The sequence below is a fragment of the Calidris pugnax genome, unplaced genomic scaffold (assembly GCF_001431845.1).
Source record: "Calidris pugnax isolate Ruff unplaced genomic scaffold, ASM143184v1 scaffold18, whole genome shotgun sequence".
NCBI classification, from domain to species: domain Eukaryota; kingdom Metazoa; phylum Chordata; class Aves; order Charadriiformes; family Scolopacidae; genus Calidris; species Calidris pugnax.
The window spans coordinates 4,590,279-4,615,118 of record NW_015090812.1 but is presented as its reverse complement, the minus strand read 5'-3'; the positions used below and the strand labels follow the sequence as shown (position 1 = coordinate 4,615,118).

Here is a 24,840-nt window from a genome sequence, read left to right as displayed (position 1 = left end):
GAGGAGGAGGGGCCTCCCGCGTGCCCGCTCCGCCCCTCGCGCTCAGCTGTGTGTGTGTGGGGGGGGGGTTTCGGCGTCGCACTCGGCCGGCGGGAAGCAGCGCGAGGACGAGGAAGGGGCACGCGCCCGCACCGCCGCCGCCATCATCATGCAGCGCCGGGTGTTCGTGGTGGGCGTGGGTATGACCAAGGTACGGGGCTCCGCGCCGCTCAGGGCGTGCGGGACTCGGCGCCCCCCCGCCCCGGTGTGTGTGTGTGTGGCGGGGGGGAGGTGTCAGGCCGAGGGGGGCTCCTCTGAGGCGTCCCCCGGTGGGCACCGCTGAGGGGGAGGCGGCCTTGTTGGGCGGCCGTGCTTTCCCCCCCGCCCCAGGCCGCTGCCTGAGGAGACGCGTGCGGGGCCAGCCTGGGCCCGGGCGGCAGCGGCTCCGCGCAAAGTTCACCTTGGGCTGGTGGTGTGTCGGGGGGGAGGGATGGAGCCACCCGCCAAGTCAAACGTTCTGGGGCTGCGTCGAGCAGGTCGATACAACAGGCTTGTGAGGGCCAGAGGGTGTCCCCGTGTCACTGCCACCGCTGGTCAAGGGCTCGTCCCATCGCCGTGGAGGCCCCGGGGGGAGATGGCGGCAGCGGAGCAGGTGCCCCCCGGGTGCCGTCCTGTCCCTCATCCTGCGGGCAGCAGAGTTCACACGGGGCGGCACACTGTCCAAGAGAAGCAAAGCTAGAGGAACCTTTTTTTCTCCCTGTTGGTGAAGCTTAAGATGCCTTTGATACCGGCCAGGTTGGATGGGGCTTTGAGCATCCTGGTCTAGTGGAGCTGTCCCTGCCTACGGCAGGAGGGTTGGTGATCTTTAAGGTCCCCGCTGATCTTTAAGGTCTCTTCCAACCCAAACCATTCTATGATTCTATGGTATTTGCCAGAGTAATCAGAACAAAATCCCCACTTCTTAAATTTATGTTGCTGCATGGGTATTTCTCCAGTGTGTGATGTGGTAGGGGAGGAAGACTTCATCCTGTTGATTGTGTTTATTGGTCTGGGTCACAGAAGGTAGTTTTGGAAGTTATTTGACCTCACCTTGGAAAGAGACAACTAAAACCTGTCAGACACCAGATTGCATCTTAAGCATTTTATTGTGATGTCTTTTAGGATTGTATCCTTTCTCTTTTTTTTTTTAATCATAATGATGTAATGTCTGCTAAAAACCGGTATACCTTCTCAAAACAACAACCCATGTTTCTTCTGTATGTATCTGTCAGTTCCACAGATCATGCCTTTCATTTTCAGAATTTTAGCATGATTTGAGAAATTATCAATACTCTTTTTTCCCCCTCTTTGTTAGCCCAACTTACGTCAATCACTCTGACAGGTTTTTTTACAATGATCAAATCACTGACTGATTTCTTTTAATACCTTCAGTATGAAGGTTCCCTGTCTAAATTAAGGAAAAGAGGCACTACAGAAAGTACAGCTAAGTGTTGCGAAAGACTGGAGTTGGGGAGGTAAGCATAAGGAGGTAGCAAATTAACTTTTATATGCTAACAGTGAACGTCAAATAATTTGTAGAGCTGTAAGAAGTTAGTGTGAGGATTTTTTAAAAATCAGTGATACTCTTTATTAATGATGTAAAAATGCAAAACATGTTTGTTGATAGACTCTAATGAGTCATACTACAAAGAAAATATAAATACCACCTCCACTTCAGTAGTGAGGGATAAGGTACTATAGCATTTGTACCAAAGTTGAATAAGGCTTAGGAAAGAGAGGCTTATGTGCAACTAAGTTGCGTACAAAGAACAAGCATTTTCTGGTTACGAATAGGAGTATAACAAAATAAAGTGAAAGGGAAGTATTTATCAAAGCCTTAGTGAAAGTTGTGTCATGTATTATAATGAATCAGTGAAGATGATAGTTATTCTCTGTTACACCCACAGCCCTTGGACAGAGTTATTGTCCATCTCCGTGCAAGTCATGGATCTTCTTTAAGACAGAGCATAAATGATCCTCAACTTCCATAAAATCGCACTATTTCCTGGTTTTAGACATTGCAGGGTCTGGCAGTAGCACTTGGAAATTGTTGAGATTTTGTGCATGCACTTTTGGGTCAATTAAAATGTTTGTATTATTTAAAACTGATTGTTTACAAACCTGTTTCTAAGTTAAATACAAGCTTTTAAATATACTAATTTGAGCAAAAGAAGTATTAAATCTCTGATATGTTCTTTTTTTTTTCTTGTCAGTTTGCAAAGCCTAATGAGAAGAGCGTTGATTATCCTGACATGGCTAAGGAGGCAGGTAATTTAATAATAAATTAATTACTTATATGTTTATATATTATTTATATATAGTTATGTTATATATTTTTATAGTTAATAAAGAAAGCATTTAGTTTGATTGCTGAAACTTGTTTTAAGTCTTACAATTAATCTTTTTGCTATATGTATGAAGGAACAGCTACTGTTCAGTAAATAGAAGCAAATAAAAAAATGATTAAAAAAAGAGAACTTCCACAAAATTACTAACTCAGCTGTTCAACTCACTGCCTTCCAATACTGAAGTCAAAAGGAGAGCTTACCATTAAATTGGACACTTAAATAATCTCATACCTATCTGTATTATTCAAACATACTTTCACTGGGACACACAACCTTTGTGCATGAACACAGAATTGATTAGATGAAATTTTCATGTTCAGAACTCAAAATACTGCAAAATTGTCCTTACGAGAATTAAGATGCAGGACTATATTAACCATTCTCATTATGTAATAAGGAATTTGTCCAGTGCTCTCTTTTTCTTATTTGTGAGTGCATGAATCATACATACTGCTGTAGGTTTGCTTGTTATGGTTGTGAGAACTGCTGCTTTTTTTTTTTCTTTCCCTTCAATATTTAATTTCTTTTTTTCAACTTTCCAACTTTTTTTAGGTCAAAAGGCTTTAGCTGATGCTGGGATTCCTTATTCAGCGGTGCAGCAGGCATGCGTGGGTTATGTTTATGGTAAGTAATGTCATTTGTTTGGGGTGTGACATCTATAGACATCTGTGTGGGTAAAGTACAGGGGATCCCATCAGTTTCAAGTTACAATATTTAATCATGTGTCAGTTTGTAGAACTGTCTCAGACTTTAAAAAAATTACTCTTTTTAGTGATCACAGGTCTGTGTCTTGTTTATTTGTGGAGTTTACAGTTCCAGTCATGGGTATGGAAAGACTCGCATGAAATTTTGTCTTTCAAATGTGTTATATACAAGCAGCTCTTTCAGCAAGGTCAGGTGGTGTATTTATTCAGGTGGTGCAAAACTTATGTATAGAGCAATAGACTTGACAATTCTTTTATTCTTTGTCTGATGCTGTGTGTACACAAGAATGTATATGCTTGTTTATTCAGTGCTCTTGAGTTGAAGACACTTGCTAAGGGGTATTTTGGGGATCAAACATGTACTGTGATCTTGCACTTTCAGCCCAAGAGCACAGAAGAGAGATCTGCTTGGACCCAAGTCCAAGTGATAGATGAGGTCTGCTCTGTGAGAGGTTCATAACTATTTTAATCATATGGACATACATAAAAACATAACCATGGTTTCATGCACTGTATAAGATTGAGAGTGCGTACATTAGTATGGCTCCAGATTAATGCTTCACAGCTGATGGAGACAAAAGTGAGTTGTTGGGATACCAACACAGTGCTGTCCTACCTTCACTACCAGCAGGACCCTTGTGGTTTAACCCCATCCGGCCACTAAGTACCACACAGCCACCTACTCTCCCCAGCTGGGATGGGGAGATATACATCCTTATTAACCCCCTCATTAGCCCCTACGCCTATTTCCACCCTTTGGTATAATACACAGATATCATTCCCTTAGTCGATAGATCACTGCTGTAAGATGTCCACAAAATGTCCACTGAGTTAATTTAGTCTGTCTGTGACTTTGGGCTCCATCTGTTACGGTGGTCACTCTGGACAGGAGAGGTGGTGTGTTACATGGAGTTAGTGGGCACCAAAGCCACCTCAGGTCAGGTCAGCGCTGCGCTTGCACTGCTTCTTGTAAGGCTTGTCCTCTGTTGGTTCAGGTGGTTCCTGCTATTGTAATTCCCATAAAATGCAACTCAAATAATGGGGTACAACACTTTTAAGGTATTGCCATTATAATCTCCACCCCTGGTCCCTATGGGCCAGGTTACAGGGTTTAACATTGCAATGAACTCCTCCCCTGGCTCCTGGCCTGGCTAGCAACCAGGGGCTCCTGCTGTAGTAATTCCCGTAATAATGCAACTCAAATCCTGGGTTACAACAATTTAAAGGTATTGCCATTATAATCTCTACGCCGTGTCCCTTTGGGCCAGGTTGTAGGGTTTAGCATTGCAATGAACTCCTTCTCTTGCCCCTGCTCCTGTTTGGATTTATCCACAGACTGCAGTAAGATGATAAACAGTATAGCAGCCCAGCAATCAGCAACAGTGTCTAATACACAGTAAGGCAAGCAAGCCCCATGGCGAGCACAGGAGTCTACCAATTGATAGCTAAACAGCAATAACAAGCTATAAATGCTATAAATGTGGTCTAGTGCATTCCAATCAAATCTGTCATTATCTCAAACCCTTTGAGCCCCATGTTGGGGGATTGTCATGGTTTAACACCAGCTGGCAACCAAGCAGCACACAGCTGCTCGCTCACCTTCTGCCAGTGGGATGGGGGAGAGAATTGGAAGAGTAGAGGTGAGGAAATTCGTGGTTTGAGATAAAGACAGTTGAATAAGTAAAGCAGAAGTCGTGCATACAAGCAAAGCCAGGAATTCATGCACTGCTTCCCATGGGTAGGCAGGTGTTCAGCCATCTCCAGGAAAGCAGGGCTCCATCACACGTAATGGTTACTTGGGAAGACAAATGGCATAACTCCAAACATCCCCTTCCTTCCATCTTCCGCCAGCTTTATAAACTGAGCATGATGTCATACAGTATGGAATATTCCTTTCGTCAGTTGGGGTCACCTGTCCCAGCTGTGTCTCCTTCCAACTTCTTGTGCACCCCCAGTCTGCTCGCTGGTGGGGTGAGGTAACGAGCAGAAAAGGCACTGATGCTGTATAAGCCCTGCTTAGCAATAACTAAAACATCTCTGTGTTATCAACACTGTTTTCAGCACAAATCTGAAACATTGCCCATCTTAACTACTGTGAAGAAAATTAACTCAATCCCAGCTAAAACCATCGCAATCCTCAAACAGATTTCTAGTAGACACCCTCAGGAGAAGCTTCTAACTTGCAGTCACTGCTTATTGCAGTGAGAGGAGATAGTGTTAAATGACTGGTTTGAAGCTTTTCCTTTCACTCCAATTCATGGATGCTTCGTGTATTTCCCAAAGCAGTCAAAATCAGATTTCAAATATTGGGAAATCTGTTTCCATTCCAAAGAGTTTTCTGTTTACTTTCTTCCTGTTTCTCTACTGATGGTTACTGTATTATGGTGACTGATGTAGGGTCAGTCAGCTGTGATACCTGTAGCAGCTTCCAAGCCACACCTCTAAGATGTTTCCATCCAGTCCAGTTACCTTGTGTGGATTCACATCCTGTTGTCACAGAAGCCGGATAAAATTCTGTTCTTAAAATCTGATGGTTTTCGTCTTGTTTCTGAGGTTCTTGTACTGTGGGTGAGAGACATACTCAAGAAGACAGTTCGAAAGTTCAAGTTTGCAGTTTCAGTGGTAGCATTGCACACACTTGGTGTGTGCTGGTGAAGTTTGAGTATGTACCGTATTTTAATGTACCCTATTTTAATGTTGTGTCTCTGTATGAAGGTGACTCGACTTGTGGACAACGGGCTATCTATCATGGTTTGGGTTTAACTGGCATTCCTATCATTAATGTTAACAACAACTGTGCTACTGGATCTACTGCTTTGTTCATGGCCAGACAGCTAGTAGAAGGAGGTGAGTGGTTTTGCCCTGGGGCCATGTAATATTTATTCTCTGTTTCTATAAACATAGCTCGTCCCCTTCCTTCCATCTTCCGCCAGCTTTATAAACTGAGCATGATGTCATACAGTATGGAATATTCCTTTCGTCAGTTGGGGTCACCTGTCCCAGCTGTGTCTCCTTCCAACTGCTTGTGCACCCCCAGCCTGCTCACTGGTGGGGTGAGGTAACAATCAGAAAAGGCCTTGATGCTGTATAAGCCCTGCTCAGCAATAACTAAATAAATAACTAAAACATCTCTGTGTTATCAACACTGTTTTCAGCACAAATCTGAAACGTTGCCCCATATTAACTATTGTGAAGAAAATTAACTCAGTCCCAGCTAAAACCATCACAATCCTCAAACAGATTTCTAGTAGACACCCTCAGGAGAAGCTTCTAACTTGCAGTTGCTGCTTATTGTGGTGAGAGGAGATGGTGTTAAATGACTGGTTTGAACCTTTTCCTGTCACTCCAATTCATGGATGCTTGGTGTATTTCCCAAAGCAGTCAAAATCAGATTTCAAATATTGGGAAATCTGTTTCCATTCCAAAGAGTTTTCTGTTTACTTTCTTCCTGTTTCTCTACTGATGTCTGTATTATGGCTACTGATGTAGGGTCAGTCAGTTGTGATACCTCTAGCAGCTTCCAAGCCACACCTCTAAGATGTTTCTGTCCTGTCCAGTTACCTCGTGTGGATTCACATCCTGTTATCACAGAAGCAGGATAAAATTCTGTTCTTAAAATCTGATGGGTTTTGTCTTGTTTCTGAGGTTCTTGTATTGTGGGTGAGAGACATACTCAAGAAGACAGTTCAAAAGTTCAAGTTTGCAGTTTCAGTGGTAGCATTGCACACATTTGGTGTGTGCTGGTGAAGTTTGAGTATGTACCGTATTTTAATGTACCCTATTTTAATGTTGTGTCTCTGTATGAAGGTGACTCGACTTGTGGACAACGGGCTATCTATCATGGTTTGGGTTTAACTGGCATTCCTATCATTAACGTTAACAACAACTGTGCTACTGGATCGACTGCTTTGTTCATGGCCAGACAGCTAGTAGAAGGAGGTGAGTGGTTTTGCCCTGGGGCCATGTAATATTTATTCTCTGTTTCTATAAACATAGCTCGAATTAAGAATGGAACTAGTGAGTGTGAGTGCTCTGAGTTGTGAATGTGCTATCCTCATGGGCAAAATTGGATTTTCCACCTGAGCTGAAGAGGTTGATCGGTTGTATATACAAATAGAAGACTAAGCATTTAAAAGAGTCAGACTGTCACTCTGAACTAGAGCACTACGTGTGCATCTAAGAGACTGTGATGCAGTAAGGTGGTACATATTGATATAAATGCCCTTTCCTGTGTCATGAGCTGTATCGACCTAGTAAGTAATAAGCCAGGTTTTTTTCTGGAATAATTGTTTGGAGTAGTACAGAACAAGTTGCATTCAAGTATGGCAAGACACTAGACTCTGCAGGATGAAAAGGAGAGAAAGCTTAGCTTATTTGTCTTTTTTTCTTCTTTTTTAAACTTGAAGTTAACACAGGTGTTTGACTAACCCATTTTTGCAAGGGAAGGGAAAAGAGCAATGCCTTGTGACAGACTATGCTTTGAACTGACAGATGAATGTTCCGTCTGTTTCTGCAGTTTCTTTGTGGACTTTGATACTTTCTTGCACTTAAAGGTTTTGTTTTTATAATAAAAACTATAGTAACATTTTGTATGATTATTCTAGTATTTGTAGCAGAGACCTAAGTGCTGGGTCATCCAAGATAATTGCTGTCAAAGAGTTTAAAAATAAACCCAAACCCTGTAGAGATCTCTTATTCTTCAGTATCAATATGTTTGTATCAATATCATTCCCATCCCAATTGGACTCTTTCAAAAATGAAGAAAGGAGGAAGTACAGGTGGTGGGTGTTTATGTATATTTCTTGTAATTGAATAGTTGTTAGTACAGAATGTCAGTTATAATTACATTGTGTTTTAAATAGCCACCAATTTTATTTTAAGGTTTGGCAGATTGTGTTCTGGCACTTGGCTTCGAGAGGATGGCAAAAGGATCCCTTGCTTCAGGTGTAAGTGTCTGAAACACTTTATACGTTTCATTGTATTTGTAAATGAAATACACCTCCTTGTTTTCTGAGACATATTTTCATAAATACCAGTTGCTTTAAGATGTTGCTGTCAATGATTACAAAACAAACCATTATTTTGATCCACAGAAAAGTCTGAGTTTTATGATTCTGATTGCAGCTATGATATGCAAATTTTGTATGGAATGTTTTACAATTAATTTTGTGTCGTATGTCATGCTTTTAGTACTTTGCCAAGAATACATTAAAGGCAGGGTTAATGAGGAATAATAAAAATACCAGATAGAATACTAAAGCGTTGAGCAATTAAAGTGTCTTTCTCAATGACACAGGAGATAGAATGTGGTTCTTCTGGCTTTTGGCTTGATGCTTACTCAGTTTACCAGTTAACACACTTACCCGAAAATCAAAGGCTTTTGTTAACCGTTCTTTCTTGTCTCTTTGTTTTCACTGGAGAATTGTGGGGGGTTTTGTTTGTGTTTTGCCTTATGGCAAGCAATATTAGAGCCCATATGCAGTTTAACTACAGAACTGTCAAATTTGATAATACATGCAGAGGTTTGGATGGGAAATGTTAAATTTAACAGCTGATTGAAATGAGTAAGAGTTATCTTTAACATGCTTTACGATATTTCATGTAAACTTAATTGAAAATACTAATACAGTATCAATTTTATAACTTGGAACTGTATTAACTATAGGATGTTATGCTGAGGTGAAAAATACCTGAAGTCCTTTGCTGAAAGTAGTGACTGTGATGGAATCACGTAGGAGTTGTCCTTGCCATGAATCAGTGCAGTCATTATAATGTTAAGCATTTTCTCCTTATTTACTCTTTCTTACAGTTGGGAAATTCTGAATGCTTCAAAACATGTCACTAAAGTGCAACATACTGTCCAGAGGAATTGTTAAAATATCAGAAAATCCTCTATTTTGCTTGAAATGCATGACATTTTTGTGGCAGTGTTGTAAAGAAAAGGAAATTATAACTTGCTTTATAAGTGTTTCTCTTCTTTCTAGTTTTCAGACAGAACTAACCCAATGGACAAACATTTGGAAATCATGATAAATAAATATGGTTTAGCAAGTGCTCCAATAGCACCTCAGATGTTTGCAAATGCTGGCAAAGAACATATGGAGAAATATGGTATGTTAAAATACATTTTTTCATTGTCCTCGTTTAATGAAGTGCTTTTAAAAAATATATCTTAGGAATTCATTTTTGAAAATTCAGTGTCCTTTCTTGTACTTAAGCACTACAACTGCAGCATCTACATCTAATGCATGTGGGAATGTATTTGGATAAAGAGTTATCTACAGAAAAGTTGGTGATGTGCAGGCAAACAAAACCATCAGGAGATATAATTAAGGCTGTGATACAGAGTGTCTGGTGATTATGCTAATGGTATGGTTTGTGCTTCTGCAAGGTCTGGGCAATGAGGTTGCAAAACTTCCTGCATTTTTCCCTTGTGTCTTAGGATGGGTATATAGGCTTGGGAGTGAATTATTTGACAAAAGCTTTGGGGCATTTGATTCAATATATAGTACTAGGGCTGCCGTTTCTTACCCCTCACCAGACAAGGGAATTGGCTCCGAGGTAACAGGTTGGCCTGTTGAGCATCTTTTTATTTGCACTTAGTTTTAGACTGGAATATGGAACAATTTTAGACTTAGACTCCAATACTTCACTACAGCTGTTTTGCACTGATAGGAAAATGAGCATTCAAGTTTCAGTAATATAATAACACCTCAAATAAAATGCACTTCTCTCCTGTATTTTTACATTAGTAAGTGTAAAATATCTGAGTAGGATATTTAGACCTAACTTGAGTTCTAAAGAAATCCTTGATAACAATGAGTCTCTCATAAAAAGTCTCTCATAAAGGTCAAATTCTTATGGCACAATCTTTAAAATGCTATGTTAGCACTGTTTGAGTAAACAAAGTATTTCAACACAACTTTCTTTCCCCTTCCAGGGACAAATCCAGAATACTTTGCAAAAATTGCATGGAAGAATCACAGCCATTCAACTAACAACCCGTGAGTAATGTACCTTTATATTGAATATATGTTGCTGTTACAAAATTAATGCAAAACTGAGTATTGTTTTTAAAAATACTTTGCAGAGTATATTCTTTATTATGGAATAAGAATTATACCCAGCATAAATTCTATATCTTGTTCCTTATACTTTGTAAAAACAGCTATATAGCTGCCGAATAGCTTGATATTAGTAAGTTTGCTAAAGACTGTGCTGAAATTAAGATGGCATCTGTTATGTTTTTTTGTAGGTATTCACAGTTCCAGGAGGAGTACACATTAGATGAAGTTCTTCATTCTCGCAAAATTTTTGATTTCTTGACTGTCTTACAGTGTTGGTAAGGAGAGGACTTAACATTCTGAAATAAATCTTGATGTTAAGACAAATATGGTAGGACATCCATTTAAATAAAAGCCTGTTTGAGTGCAAGTTAAAATTTACTGATTATTTTAAGTAAAACTTACTATAAATAAAACAAATGTGGAATCTCTGTCTTGACCAAATCCTGTCTCAGTATGTGCTCACAGTATAATACAGTGAGCTGAAATACCTTTGTGTTTTGGGGCTTTCCCATCATTGCATATCTTTTACCAATGTTCATCCATTGTTCTTAAGTGTTAATTCTTCTCTTCAGCCTTTCCTAAACACTCCTGAAAGGCTTCTTGTTAACAATGTTTATAGCCAAGTAGAAGCTTTGATATTTTTTTTTCTATATTGAAAAACTGTAATGTATGTTTCTATTTTGATGTCACAGGTTTCAAATGTCTGTTATAAGTATTACCAAAAGTGTCCAGCAAACACTGATAGAATCTAGTTTCAGTGGCGTCAGTCAAAGAAAGTAGTTTTTTCATTTGTCCTTTTTGTTTTTTTGGTTTGTATTAAAAGATAATTCTAAGGAAGATTGACATTGCTAATTTAGAATGGTGACAACATTATTTTTATTTCAATCAGTCCAACATCAAATGGTGCCGCAGCTGCAATTTTGGCTAATGAGGAGTTTGTGAAAATGCATAAGTTGCAGCCGAAAGCTGTGGAGATTCTAGCCCAGGTGATGGCTACTGATTATCCGAGCACATTTGAGGAAAACAGTTGTATGAAGATGGTAGGTTTACAACTCTCTATTCCCTGAGGCTTCTCAGGGCTTTTTTTTTTTTTTTTTAAAATACATGGAAGTCCTAATGATACTGTAGATACTTCCGTGTCAGTAAGCACACGAATTATATTTTGTGGTGAAGGTAAAAGTAATTTCATTTGGGCAAGAGGGGTAGGCAAAGAGTATGGTTATAGAATAATGGTAAGAAATTTATAAACAGGCTATCAAAGTCCTAGTTTTCAACAAATTATTTAAAGGTTACTTTTTAAACAATTGGAACAGCAAGAAAAACATTTCTTTCATTTTTCTGTTTATGAGAGTAATGAAACTTAAAACAATTTTACTTACGTCTGTGTAATACTGAAGCTGAAATAACACGTTTGGTATAGTCTGATACTTAAGTAGAATGAAAGGAAAGACCTGAACTGCAAAATTTGGATCCTACTGCAAATTTACTAAAATAATTGGATGTAAGTCAAACCATTAGAATACCCAGTAGTTTCTACTGTTCTGTGTGGGTTTCAAATACAATTCTAGTTGGATGGCTGATAGAAAAAAAAGCAGCAAAAAAAGGTAGAAAGACAGTTTAAGGATTTGTTTCAAGGCTGTTGGCCTAAGTTGTGCAAAGGAGCAATTTGGCTTGTGAGCAAGGTTGAGAAAATAGAGGATATTCTGCAGAAAAATTTCCACATGCCAATAATGAGACTTGGAGTGTATTATTTCTTTCTATACAATTCATACTGTGTGAACATTAAACTCTGTTATATGTGGTGCATTAAAATAAATTTGAATGCCACCTCCTATAGGTTACTTTCACTTACAGGATGTATAGAAGCATGTTTAAAATTAAGTGTAGGAATGAAATTGATATCTATGTTTGTTTGATATTTTAAGGTACAATTTCTTCTTGTTGCAGGTTGGGTATGATATGACTAAAAAAGCTGCAGAAAAATGTTTTGAAAAAGCAGGCCTAAAACCTACAGATGTTGATGTGATTGAACTTCATGACTGTTTCTCAGTTAATGAGTTCATTACCTACGAAGCTCTGGGACTCTGTCCAGAAGGTAATAACGTCAACGGAGATCATTGTTTTATTAAAGTGGAAAGCATTAAAATTATCTTTTTATCTGTTCATATAATTAGAACTTTGAGCTGTCTACTGGACAGATCTTCTATATTTGAAGATCTTATTAGCTGACCTCATAAGAGAGAAAAGCGAGTTACTGCTGTAGTAACATAATGAAGACCTGCAAACTCTGGAGTTTAACAAATGAGCATGTTACTGTGATTTCTGAAGAAATATAGAAGGCAAATTAAAATGTTGGACAACTACGTGGAATCACACAGGTAGCTCGTGCAGGGGTGGCTCTTTTAAGCAAGCAGAGCAAAAAAATTAAGGACTCTTCTGATCTTTCTCAGTATATGCCCCTTTTTCAGGGCTATATACATAACTACCCCAAGATTTCCCTCCATCTCTGTATTTCCTTTTAAGAAAATAAAGATTGGACAAGAATTGCCTATGGAGGGACTTACCAGTATCTTTGATATGACTTGTTTAAACATTTTGAAACATCTTTGCCTATGAAAATACAGAGTTGCTGGCAAGTTGGGAACACGCCTCTAAAGCCAACTGTATAACAATGCACAGTCTGTCCAGATTGGTTTAATTTCACTGAAGTGAGTGGATTTACAACAGGTTAAATGGCAGTGGAGATTAGTTGTATGTATGTAAATCAAACCATTACGATTTTCTAATGAAGAAGTTTTTGTTTGATTTCAAGTAAATGATACATTGAACTGCTATTTCAGTATTTGATACATTTAAACTCTAAATGTATTCTTGCTTTGTGTAAATAATATTCTGATGTAATGTTTCTCTAATTTGTTTTTAACTAATTTTGAGAAAATTTCATACTCAGTCACTAGATGGTGTATTTTATTAAGTCTAAGCTTTCTCGCTGAAACAGAAGTTTGTAGATCTTCAGCAAGACCTTTTATGTGTTTGTAGGTCTTCAGATATTTGCCTTTGCTTGCTTTTTACTGTCATCTTTGCTGTATTTATATGGTATCTGCAGTAAAAATGCTAAATATGTAGGTACATTAAGCTTTTTAGCTTCATTCCTTTAACTGAAGACACAGAAGGATCCTGATGATACTTGTCTATTTGACCAATAAGTTTTGTGTATGGTAATTTAATAATGCAATTTTCACCACCTTTCAGTCAGTCTGACCTTAATAGTATGTGACTATCTTGGAACAGTAGACTAATTAGACACAGAGATTAGTGAAATGGCATAAACCACATTGTGGATTTAGATGTGCAAGACTAAGCTGGTATTCTCATTTAATGGCAGAAGTAAGTTATAAATACAGGAAAAGGGGCAGATCTTCTTTAGACTTCAACGTTAATAACATAGGCTGAAGAAGCTGTTACAAGAATAAAGGAATAAGGGATTAGTTAAAATGGAGAACTGTCTTCTGAAGGCATGGGAAGGTCTGGAAAGCCAAGCAATTCTAAGCATTAGTCTTAGGACTGGTTTTATTTACTATCCTAATGTCTTTCTGCAGACCAGGCTACCTTTAGCCTTCTTTGTGGCAAGGGCTTCTGTTCAACTTGGTATTCACTAGGACCTCCATGTCCTGGGGGTCACAAATTATGACTAACCTCTTTTACAAAAAGCATAATGATCACTGCAGTTTCATTAGGAAAATAACAAATGGCTTCATTATATCGATTATATCATAATACTCCATATCAACAAAACAGTTCAACAGCAAATTTAAAAAAGCTTTTCTATCAAACACTAGCCCTTTTACTTATTTTCCATGTTGTGCTTTCTCTAGTGGCATAAACAAGTCTCATTAATATAGTTTGACTTATTTCAGTCTGCTTTTAGTAAAATCCGTGGTGTGGTATTTCCTAGGTTTTGACTGACTTGCAGCATCTTTGGTAAGTGACAGCAGAATTGAAAAATCACTTAAAACCAAAAAAGGAACATTTTTCTTTTATAAATCCTGTTTTGTAGGAAAAGCATGTGACCTGATTGACAGAGGAGACAACACTTACGGAGGAAAATGGGTTATTAATCCTAGTGGTGGCCTGATTTCAAAGGGACATCCGCTTGGTGCTACAGGTACGCAAAACATGTCATTTTGTCGTGCAGGTTAGATACGAGATACAGCTCTTGAGCAGGCAGATGCTTCCCACTTGTATTTGTCCTTATGAAACATGAGGGCTTCATAAAACTAGAAGGAAGCTCTGGAGTTGATTCTCGTTTCCAACTTCCTGGGAGATGGAAAGGAGAATCCTTCCAAGCAGTAGGGCAGGTTGACCGTGTAGGATTGCTCAAACCAGAAGACTTGGGGTGTGAATTTGATCATTAGCACGTATTTAATTTGATGGTGCTTTTTTTCTGTTGTTAATAATGACCCTGCAGAACAGCTTAACTTTTTTTTCTAAACGACTGCTCAATAGTACAAGTTCTGCCGAATGTAGTTTGAATAGCTATTTTCATATGTTTTCATCCTTCAAAATTCAGATTTTGGAGATTCTTACTGCATCTGAATAGTGTGTAACTTTGTTAGCTGTAATAAAAGCTATTTCTGTTAAGCCTTGGATGTCAAAATATTTATCTGATGTTTACACCAGAAGCTCAGTTAGTCACCGTTTCCCAGCAACATAGGTTTTCCCCTTTGTTTTGTTTGTTTTGTTTTTTGTTGTCTTTACACTGCTATGCTTGCTTCCAAAATGAGGTAGCTCTTTGATAAAATATGTTGGGATTTGTGAAGATGATTCACTTTCCTTGTTTGGAAATGCGGAGTTGTCAGAAAACCGCAAACCTTAATCTGAACAGCTGTAACAGCAGGATAATCTGCAGTTAGTGCAGGGGGAAGTATTGGGAAACTTTGGAAGAAGAACGTTGCAGGTGAATGAGGTGGGTACCTGTAAGAGGACAAGGATGATGTTGCTGGGTTTGTGTTACATTTGTGTCAGTTACAGAGTGATAAATGCGGAGGCAAGTGCTGGGATTCGTGCCCCTCTCTATTGCCGTGGCGTCCGGAGTCATTAAAGTGCAGAAAATGACAACAGATTATCAGCTTAATTTCACTATAAAACAGTCTTGAGGCTGGCTGTGTGCTCATCGGAGGTTACGTAAGGCGTCTTAAATTTCCAAACCATTCCAGGGCAGGTTGTCCCAGGGGACACGCTCTCCCCCTGGGGCTGAGAGAGCCTGAATGAAACCTGTTAATTCTCATCTACAACTGGGATTCTAAAGCTTCTTACTCATCCTCCTTGTGATGTGTCAGTTGGCAACACGTAAAATTGGGTGCATCAAATGCAGGTTCCTCCTCTGTCTTGCCCAAAGGCCTGCGTGGTTGTCAAGGGGAAGGGAGAGGAAGAGGTGGAGGTCTCAGAATGGTGGAGGGAGGAAGGAATGTGTATGTGGGTGGGTCATAACTGCAGAAAGAGCTGATCGGAGTAGTAGGGAGAGACTGAGGGGAAGTGTGACCTGAAAGTCAAGGCAGTAATGAAGAGGGATTCACCTTCCCTGGTGGGTAAAGGACCTGGGGTTGTTGGTCAACAGCCAGCTGAGTATGAGCCAGCAATGTGCCCAGGTGGCCAAAAAGGCCAACAGTATCCTGGCCTTTATCAGAAACAGTGTGGCCAGCAGGACTAGGGTGGTGATTGTCCCCCTGTACTGGGCACTGGTGAGGCCCCACCTCAAGTGCTGTGTCCAGTTCTGGGCCCCTTGCTACAGGAAAGACATTGAGATGGTGCTGGAGTGGGTCCAGAGAAGGACAACAAGGCTGGTGAAGGGTCTGGAGAAGAGGTCTGAGGAGAGGCTGAGGGAGGTGGGGTTGTTCAGCCTGGAGAAAAGGAGGCTGAGGGGAGACCTTCTCGCTCTTTACAACTACCTGAAAGGAGGGTGTAGAGGGGTGGGGTGGTCTCTTCTGCCAAGTCAGACAGGACCTCGCTCTCTAAAACTACCTGAAAGGAGGGTGTAGAGGGGTGGGGGTTGGTCTCTTCTGCCAAGTCAGACAGGACAGTAGGGAATGGCCTCAAGTTGTGCCAGGGGAGGTTTAGATTGGATATTAGGAAAAAGTCTTCACAGAAAGGGTTGTCAAGTGTTGGAACAGGCTGCTCAGGGAAGTGGTTGAGGCACCATCCCTGGAGGTGTTTAAATGCTGTGTAGATGGGGTGCTGAGGGACGTGCCTTAGTGGTGGACTTGGCAACGCTGGGCTCATGGTTGGACGTGATGATCTTAAGGGTCTTTTCCAATCTAAATGATTCCATGATTCATTACCAGAAAATACATTTCTGGGCATCTCAGCTGTCAAGAATGAACTTTCTCAATCCTATTGCTCACTTACTACCAGGGAAGGAGGTTTATGGAATACACCACCAGGACGTGCCTTTCTTGGTTCCCCCCCCCACTAAGCTCTGTGCTCGATTTTTCAGGCCTGGCGCAGTGCGCCGAACTCTGCTGGCAGCTGCGCGGTCTGGCCGGGAGGAGGCAGGTCCCCGGGGCAAAGGTCGCGCTGCAGCACAACCTGGGCCTCGGCGGGGCCGTGGTGGTGACCCTCTACGGCATGGGCTTCCCGGGAGCCGCCAGGTGAGCGCCCCGCGGGGCCGGGGACCGCCGGAGAGACGGGGCCAGGCGAGACGGGCCGCTTCTGCTGCGGGAATGCCCGGGGAGAAGTAGTGGTGGGGTTCAGCGGAGGGTCTGGCCTGTTCGCGCAGCTGGTTTCTGGAGGAGAGAGGCAGCGCTGCCTGTGCTGAAAGGTCTTACAAAGTCCTCACCGAGCAGAATGGCTCTCTGTAGAGCAAGCAAAACCCACTGCCGAATGAAAATGCTCGTTTGCCTACAGTTCTTTGTTATACTGTCGTTTCAAACTTTCCTTGTGGGTTCAGTACACAAAGCTCACTTTGTGTTAACTGTGCTCACGCTTACCTTTGTCTTTCAAAACTTTTTCCTTCTTTTTAGAATTACCGTTTGCCTCTGTGCAAGGAAGAAATCGCACTGTAAGATAAAACTTGCTCAGCAGTTGGAACTGTTGTGTCTCTACAGCACACTGCAGGTGTAAACAGAGATTATAGTTTACACCCTGTCTTAATCCTGATAAACAATATGCACTGCGAGTTATAAGTTATTGAAAAGAGCAAACTGGCCCATGAAAATGGCTCTTGTGATTTCCTGTAAGGAAAAGTATAATGTTTGGAGGAAAAAAAAGCCAACAAAACAAAAACCCCCTTCCAAAAACAAAACAGGCTGCATTAAAATGAATTAATTGAAACTAGGGGCTTCCCAAGAAAAGCAAGACATCCATGGGAATAGAGATGCCCACTGCTTTCATTGCTGCAATTGTTACTGGTTTGGTTTCATGAGGAATTCCTTTCAGCTGTATGTGTTACATGTGGTATTCTAAATACTTTTTAGAATGCAGGCATGTTACTTATCCAGTCCTGGTTAAAGAATTTGCACTTGCAATTGTAGCGTCCTTCAGAGTGAGAGGAGAGCCCTACTATGAAGCTGTCTTGCAGTCCATGCTAGGATGGACAGGAACTGAGAGAAAATACTTTAAGTTTGTAAATACACCAGAATTTCAGGAGACAGTTTTTTAATTCACAGTTCTCTTTGCGCTTTCTCTTTCAACTTGGCTTAGAAAGATGGAGCCATTCTTTGTGAGTATTATGGATTTGGTTTTAAAGCTTGATGCCAGTACTTTATATTTGCTCTAAAATCCTGTGAACAGTAAAATTATCATGTACTGGACTTCAAGAAATAAATATCCTTCTCCCAACGCATACTACTAATGTCTTTTTTAGATAGGCATGTGTTATTCCTGGAAAGTGACAGTATAACCTGTGAAAGAGATAATGAGAGCAGCAATTGAACTTTGAAGGGCTGCAGCAGTTAATTTTCGTAGTACAGTGTCAGCAGTGATAAAACTATCACTTCTGTAATCTGTAAGAGGTTAGACCATATGAGAAAATAAGTGTGATACAGGAAAAAAATAATTTTTTTCATGGATTCTCTTCAAACAACTCACACAACTTGGCAGTTGGTGTTGGTACACAGTTTTAAATCAGAGGGGAAGGACTGTTACAGGGAATATACTATTTTCCATTGCATTGAGCTATTTCTTGAAAAAAAACAACTGTGATTTATGGGACAAGGAATCTGTTGCTATTAGTATATGATTGACCTTGAGGTGCTACGAGAAGTAGTGCTTTTCTGTCAAAAGCTGTGCATATATAGATGATATCTCTTCTGAAGAAATTAAGTCTAATTTATTACAGCTCATTTCACCTTTGTTGGTATTAAGAATTTTTCAAATAGTTTCTTAGGTACAACTCAAAGCAGAGAAATCTCAGCAGTATGAGTTTCATCTTACATTACAGAAGCCTAAAAACCTGTAGTTCTCCCCTGATACCTGACAGGAGGAGTTGCACCAATGTATATCAGACTTTGGAACGAAACAACGCAGCTAATCAGTTCAGATGCTGCTTATGTAATTGAATGGTGTTGTGTATTGTGTAATTAAGGGAAAGGTGGTGGCATTTCATGTTTGTGAAGATACTTCATGCCATTTTTTTACAGCAGTGCACGTAGACTTAATAATTACAGGGTAGGTCATCCGATGACTGACTTTAGTTAGAGCTGCCAAGAATGTACATCAAGGTAAATGACAGCAGGACTTGATCTGTTTTGGATTGGTCTTTGAAACAGTTCTGCTTTTTTTTTTTTTTTGACACCTTACGAGTTTACATCCTGTTAGTACAGCCTTGGTTTATTAGCAAAATTGATGTGTCTCCTTCAGATGAGACGGTCCCTACTATTGGTACCCTACCATGCATCTGTAGGGTAGTGTTAGTACCGCACAAGTAAGTTCTAGCAACATTTCTTAAGCAATTCTGTCACTTCAGCAATATCAGACCTGACCACAGTTTTGAACTCTGCTGCCAAGGGGTGGTAATAATTGTAAACTTGTTTTTCCTGCTGCTTGAATTGTCATTTCTTTGGACAGCTCTGTACTTACTTTGGCTCTGGGTGTCTCTGCAGAAATGAAGAATTAGGTTTCATGCTGCTGTCAGGCTGTGCAGGGTGACTGCTCCAGGGAGTCAGGAATAATGCTTAGTACCTCTTGGGACAGTTGAGAGACCCATGTGAATTGGGAGGGAAAAGGGGATTGGGTTTGCCACAAAAAAAAAAAAAGATGGTGCATGTGCTGCTCTCCCTTCACACAAGATGTGGTAATAGTATTTGATGCTATATCTTAACAAGATTAATGATTTACTTTCATTATAAAATTAAAGTTCTGACCATACATGCAAAAACATCTAGATATTTGAAGTGATTATAATTCACACTGTCATGCCCATCAGAGAGTAAGCTTCACTTTAATATCGTATAGTTGCTCTGTATTGCTAAAGTGTTTCAGTGTAGCTGGTCTTGCCGGGGTTAGATCTATTCATGATAATTTTAAGATGCTGAAAATGTGATTAAAGGTATGTAAATAAATTGGTTTTTCATTTCAGCAACGGCCGTATTGCGGCTGTGCCTCTCAGCGCAGCCGTTGATGGATTTAAGTCACATTTGGTCTTCAAAGAGATTGAAAAGAAGCTCCAAGAGGTATTTGACTACTACTTTTACCTACAACAGGATTTTAATTTATGACAGAACATGTGTGAAACCTGATGGGAGTAGAGGAGCATCAATCACTTCCTCAGCACCTGTCATTGAAACAGATGTTCCAGCTTTGAATTTCGCTGTGTCAGAAATCTTTCTATGCTGTGCCATGATTTCAAATTATTATTTTTCAGATGGTTCCTACCTGCATTAAGGGTATTTCAGTAAAGGCAAGTTTAGATGGCATGTGAGGAGCTTGCTAACTAACACAAGAAACTTTTGTTTGGTGTTTGTTGCTTGATTTGTAAGTGGGATTAGAAGAAGAAATCACATTTTGTCATCTTGACTTACATCAAGACCAGAGTGTTAGGACAGTGGTAATTTTTTTTAGTTGATAGATTTTAATCTAGATAGCCATATTCTGTGGTTTTTGTTGGGTTTTTTTTTCCTAAATGGTTGTTTAAATGAAGCCTAATAGAGGGGAAGATGTTTCTATGTTAGTAGAAAGGGTAAAGGTTTTTAAATTACTTTCTGTTTAATTCAAACTACTTTAAAATTACTTTGAAGTAAGTGACTAATTTCCACGTTACATAATCATTACAGGAAGGTGAGCAATTTGTCAAGAAAATTGGAGGAGTCTTTGCCTTCAAAATAAAAGATGGTCCCGGTGGGAAAGAAGCAACTTGGATAGTGGATGTGAAAAACGGCAAAGGCTCTGTGGCAGTTAATTCAGGTCAGTGCTATTTTATTATGTCATTGCACAGAAAACACCTCAAACTAGTCAAAAGAATATAAATTCATATTCTGCTCAAGCTGTGGTGAACGAGCAGAAGTGGTGTGGAGCTACCTTAACTTTAATCTTCCTGCTACTAACACTTTTAATCCATGATGTTTTGGACCAAGAGTGAAACATCTTCTAGTCTGAATTCTGTCTAGGTAATGGCATGTTTGCTTAGGGGCTGCAGACAGATCTGTCATATCACTGTTACGGGAATCAGAGTTTAATAAATAAATATTTCAAACCTCAGCAATCTTCTTGTTGTCACCTCTTAAAATTTGGGCAAGAAACATAATTTGTAGCTGTTTCCTTAGTCGCTTTGTTGGAGACAAGTAGTAGGCAGTAAGCTGGTCTATCTTGTCAAGTTACTTCTCTGCAGTTAGTTAAGCAATAAAACTTGACTAATTTCAATACTGTAACAGCTGACATCGAGTTGTGTTTTTAAAAAGGCAGACCTAAATAAGATGCAGACTGGGTGGTGGCAGGGAACCCCACAAAAGTACTGGAAACAAAGGATTTTTACCCTTGCATGAAAATGTTTTGTCTGATACCTGAAGTCATCCTAGTAATGTAAATAAAAAGCCAGAGACAAACAGTCTGTTCTCAGAATCTCAAATATCCATAAATCTGCATCATCAAGCTTTTAATTAAATTATGGCAGGGGATTTGTTTTGAAGTTCATGGATTTAAGTTAGTACAAAAATAAAAACACTGGTTTCTGTTGTATGGACAACATTTTATCAAAGACTTAAGCTTAATAATAACATGAGTTAGGAAAAGATGTGTGCAGTTTTTAGCTTATCAGAGCTTATTAAAGTAATTTTCAGCTTATTTCTGGTAAGAGGATCCTAAAAACGTCTGGATTTGAATTAATTCAAATGAGTGTTTTTAGAATGCATATGTTGTTCCCATTGAAGGAGAGGGCAGGAAATGCCTGAAATTTCGGTGATGAGTATCTTCAGAGAGTGTCACAGGGGAAAACACATTTATTCTGAGTTGATCTCATTACTGGCAAATTTAAGCTTGATAAAACTTAAGACGATTGTCAATGCTTGCAATTAACATTCTGTCTGATTACAAGTAGATTATTATTTCATCTCAAGGAATTAATTTGCTTAGCACATTTCAGAAAGGTCGGTCTTTTCTTCAGTGTTGGGATGGTCTGTGCCACGAGGTGGCACAGGTGCCTGTGGGTTATTGGGTGATCTCTTGCTGATATTTTTATAATGGCCCTTACTTGTATGTAGTTCAGGTTCCATTTTACTAACCTGTAGTGTCATCAGATTCTTCGCAGAGCTGCAGTTTCTATTACTGTTTCATCTCTCAGTTTGAATTTTCATGTTTAACTCTTGCCTTCCAGATAAGAAGGCAGATTGCACAATTACAATGGCTGACACTGATCTGTTAGCTCTCATGACTGGCAAAATGAATCCTCAGACAGTAAGTATAGCAAAGATGAGATGATAAGAAGACTTGTTGGTTTGTTTTGAGTGTGTTTAAGTTAAAATCATTTCAATAAACTCCATTCTCCAAAACTGCTGTGGCTGATCTGAAAAATGACAATTCATGACTTTCCCCAAACAAGTTGACCAAAGTAAAATTAATCAAGAAATACAGTATCTACCCCACTGAACAGGCAGATGTTATCTCAGACATCCTGTAGATAATCCAAAAGGGGATATAATAGTGCTTGATTTGCAGAGAAGAGGAGAAAACTAGTGTTTGTAGTGTGAGTTAAGAAAGGAGGAATGTTGGCCCTCTGTTTGGAGGGCTTTATGCTCATAGTGTGAGGAGTAATCTTGATGTTGAAAAATAGAAATTGAGGTGAGCAGCCACTGAATGCCTAGGGTTATTTGGTTTTTTATTCCTCAGTGTGTCAAAAGTAAACAAGTACAAGTAAACCAGACATTTAAGTTAACTTTAAATTGCATTTCCATTCTAAATTTGAAATGCTCTGGTAACATTCATTTAATTTTTTGGTCTGATAATCGCATGGTAAATAAGAATTTTCACAAGCTTCTTCAGTGTGTCTAGAAGTTTGAAGGTAAAACACATACAAATGTTGTAATGTACATGTAGGATATCAGAAGCAATTGCAATTTTACATCTACAATTTGGATATCTTAATGGATGCAGTTCATTTTACAAGGTCTGGAGGAAAAAAAACCCAAATCTTTAGTGTGTCTGTTTCATAAACTAGATTTTTAAATTGCATTAGTCAGTAAGAAAACCAGTAATAGCTGTGGGGAATTTGAGTAAGACATCAGTTGTGGCATCTACTGTACACTATTGCTTCATCACTGTTTCTTCAATTGAAGTAGTGACCTTTTATTCTATGAACTATCGTCACCAAACCACTGAATATTCTGCCCTGCTTTATATACACATCCATCGTTATGATAATCCAAGAAACAAGCAATACCAAGTTTGTTCTCTTTAGGTATCACAAATACAATAAGTGTACAACTTCCACAGCTTCCTATTTGACCTTATAATGTGAGAAAATAGGGTTGTTGATGAATGTGAGGTGTCTGCAAGAACTGTTGGAATTCTGAAACTGCAGGCCAGGACCTGCACATACATAATAGTCCTGCACTTTTGGGAGGGATGCATTTGGGGTATTACATTGTATTGCATTTCAAATAATCTTTTCTTTCTTTTCAGGCATTCTTTCAAGGCAAATTGAAGGTTTCTGGGAACATGGGCATGGCAATGAAACTTCAGAATCTACAACTTCAGCCAGGCAAAGCTAAACTTTGAGCTCATTAGAGTAAATATCAGTACTTGATAATCTTGACAAAAAAGTAGAATGAAACTAGACATTATCAATAATATGGCACAGGCTGGGTTTGTTTGGACCTCTCTCACCTAAATTCTGTGGTTAGAGACCTTAATTCTCTTAGTAAATTCCAGCAGTTTGTCTATGGCAAAGATTTTTAGGCTAAGCTTGAGTCACTAACTCTTATAAATGGTCTACGGTGGGTATTTGTGACAATTTTTATTTTAATTAATATGAAAAATTTTATATAACTTTGAGTTGAATGAGGCTGCTTACTGTTCAGGTTAGTTGGGAAGAGAGTGAGGAAGGTTATAAATAGTTTGACATATCAATTAAATGAGTTGCATTTTTTTAAAAGCTGTAATACCAGGTCATACAAATGCTTTCAGACTTCCATTCTAACATTTGCTGCTGCTTAAATTAAAATGGTCTTGTAAAGGGGATCTCTAACATTTTTTTAGAATAGGCTTTAGGAATTTGCTATAAAATACTTTTCTTATTACTACTTTGGAATTAAAAAAAATAAATATCCAGAAGTAGGAACTAGAACTTTGCCTTGAGATTCACAGGATTTGATAATACTTCGCCTTGAAAGAAAATTAGGTTCGCCAGGTGAGCAGAGAGGAGTTATAATCAACATTTTACCTGTTTTCTCCTGAGAAAATCTGGTGTTGATCATTATGAACTTCTTAACAGTAATGGAAAAGCTTTAACTTCTGTTCTGGGAAAATGTATTCTGGTTGGAAGTTTAATAGAAAATTAAATATACTTTTCCTGTTCTTCTGTGTGTCGCTTCCTCACGTTTGTAAACGTGGATTTCATGTTCATGAATTGACTATTTTATACAGGTTGTCATGAATGGCTCCTGCAGTCCTTCATTTTTTCTTCCTTGGGCATTATCAGTAGATACTCCATAAACTACATCTCAGTCTACTACATACACCTCACACCCTGACAGATATGGGCCATGACTAAGGAACTTACCCAGAAACTTTCAGTTCCCTGTTTTAACTAAAATCATAATAAAACCAAGCTAATGCAAGCTAATTCATTCTGCTGATCTGGTGTGATTGGTTAGCAGATTGCTGAGCAGTAAGGATAGCTACACTGAATCTGACCAAAAATCAGTCTAGCCCACTGTATTTTCTGACCGTTCATACCTTTGGAGGAATATTAAAATGTCCCAAACATCTCTTTACCCAGGATACTTTCCTAGCTGCCAGTCATTTTCTCTTTTTTTTTTTTTTTTTTTAAGCACCTGAAAGATTATTTTGGCCTTGTTTTTTCAATATTTGTCTAGAGAAAGCATTGTGATGTTTTTGTACTTGAAACCTTTCACATATTTATGTAGCTTATAAATAGTATTAAGCCAGGCAGAGATTGAAAGATAGTGTTCTTGTGTACATGCCTGCTGGACTGTAAACATAAGCAGCATGAAAAGTTTTATCCCAGGGAGGTTGTTGAGGCACCATACCTGGAGG

The 24,840-nt window shown here is 39.3% G+C and overlaps 1 protein-coding gene across 2 annotated transcripts; it reads left to right on the top strand.

The window, feature by feature from the left end:
• Positions 1-31: 31 nt before the first annotated feature.
• On the top strand, positions 32-24,139 carry SCP2 (sterol carrier protein 2). 2 transcript variants are annotated; one of them, XM_014939114.1, is made up of 16 exons: positions 32-190; positions 2,232-2,286; positions 2,919-2,990; positions 6,878-7,009; positions 7,952-8,016; positions 9,055-9,181; positions 10,011-10,074; positions 10,326-10,412; positions 11,027-11,177; positions 12,085-12,232; positions 14,195-14,302; positions 16,631-16,784; positions 19,712-19,805; positions 20,406-20,535; positions 21,941-22,020; positions 23,245-24,139. In XM_014939114.1, the coding sequence occupies exons 1-16, from the start codon at positions 149-151 to the stop codon at positions 23,338-23,340; spliced, it is 1,605 nt and encodes a 534-aa protein (XP_014794600.1). In that variant the 5' UTR covers positions 32-148; the 3' UTR covers positions 23,341-24,139. The 2 variants fall into 2 exon arrangements, with proteins under 2 accessions (XP_014794600.1, XP_014794599.1); XM_014939113.1 differs by lacking the exon at positions 6,878-7,009 and adding an exon at positions 5,786-5,917.
• Positions 24,140-24,840: the final 701 nt, after the last annotated feature.

Coding starts and splice junctions, on each gene's coding strand:
- SCP2 (XM_014939114.1), top strand. CDS start 149: ATGCAGCGCCGGGTGTTCGTGGTGGGCGTGGGTATGACCAAG. Junction 10,413..11,026: donor TTGACTGTCTTACAGTGTTG/GTAAGGAGAGGA, acceptor TATTTCAATCAG/TCCAACATCAAATGGTGCCG. Junction 22,021..23,244: donor GCAAAATGAATCCTCAGACA/GTAAGTATAGCA, acceptor CTTTCTTTTCAG/GCATTCTTTCAAGGCAAATT.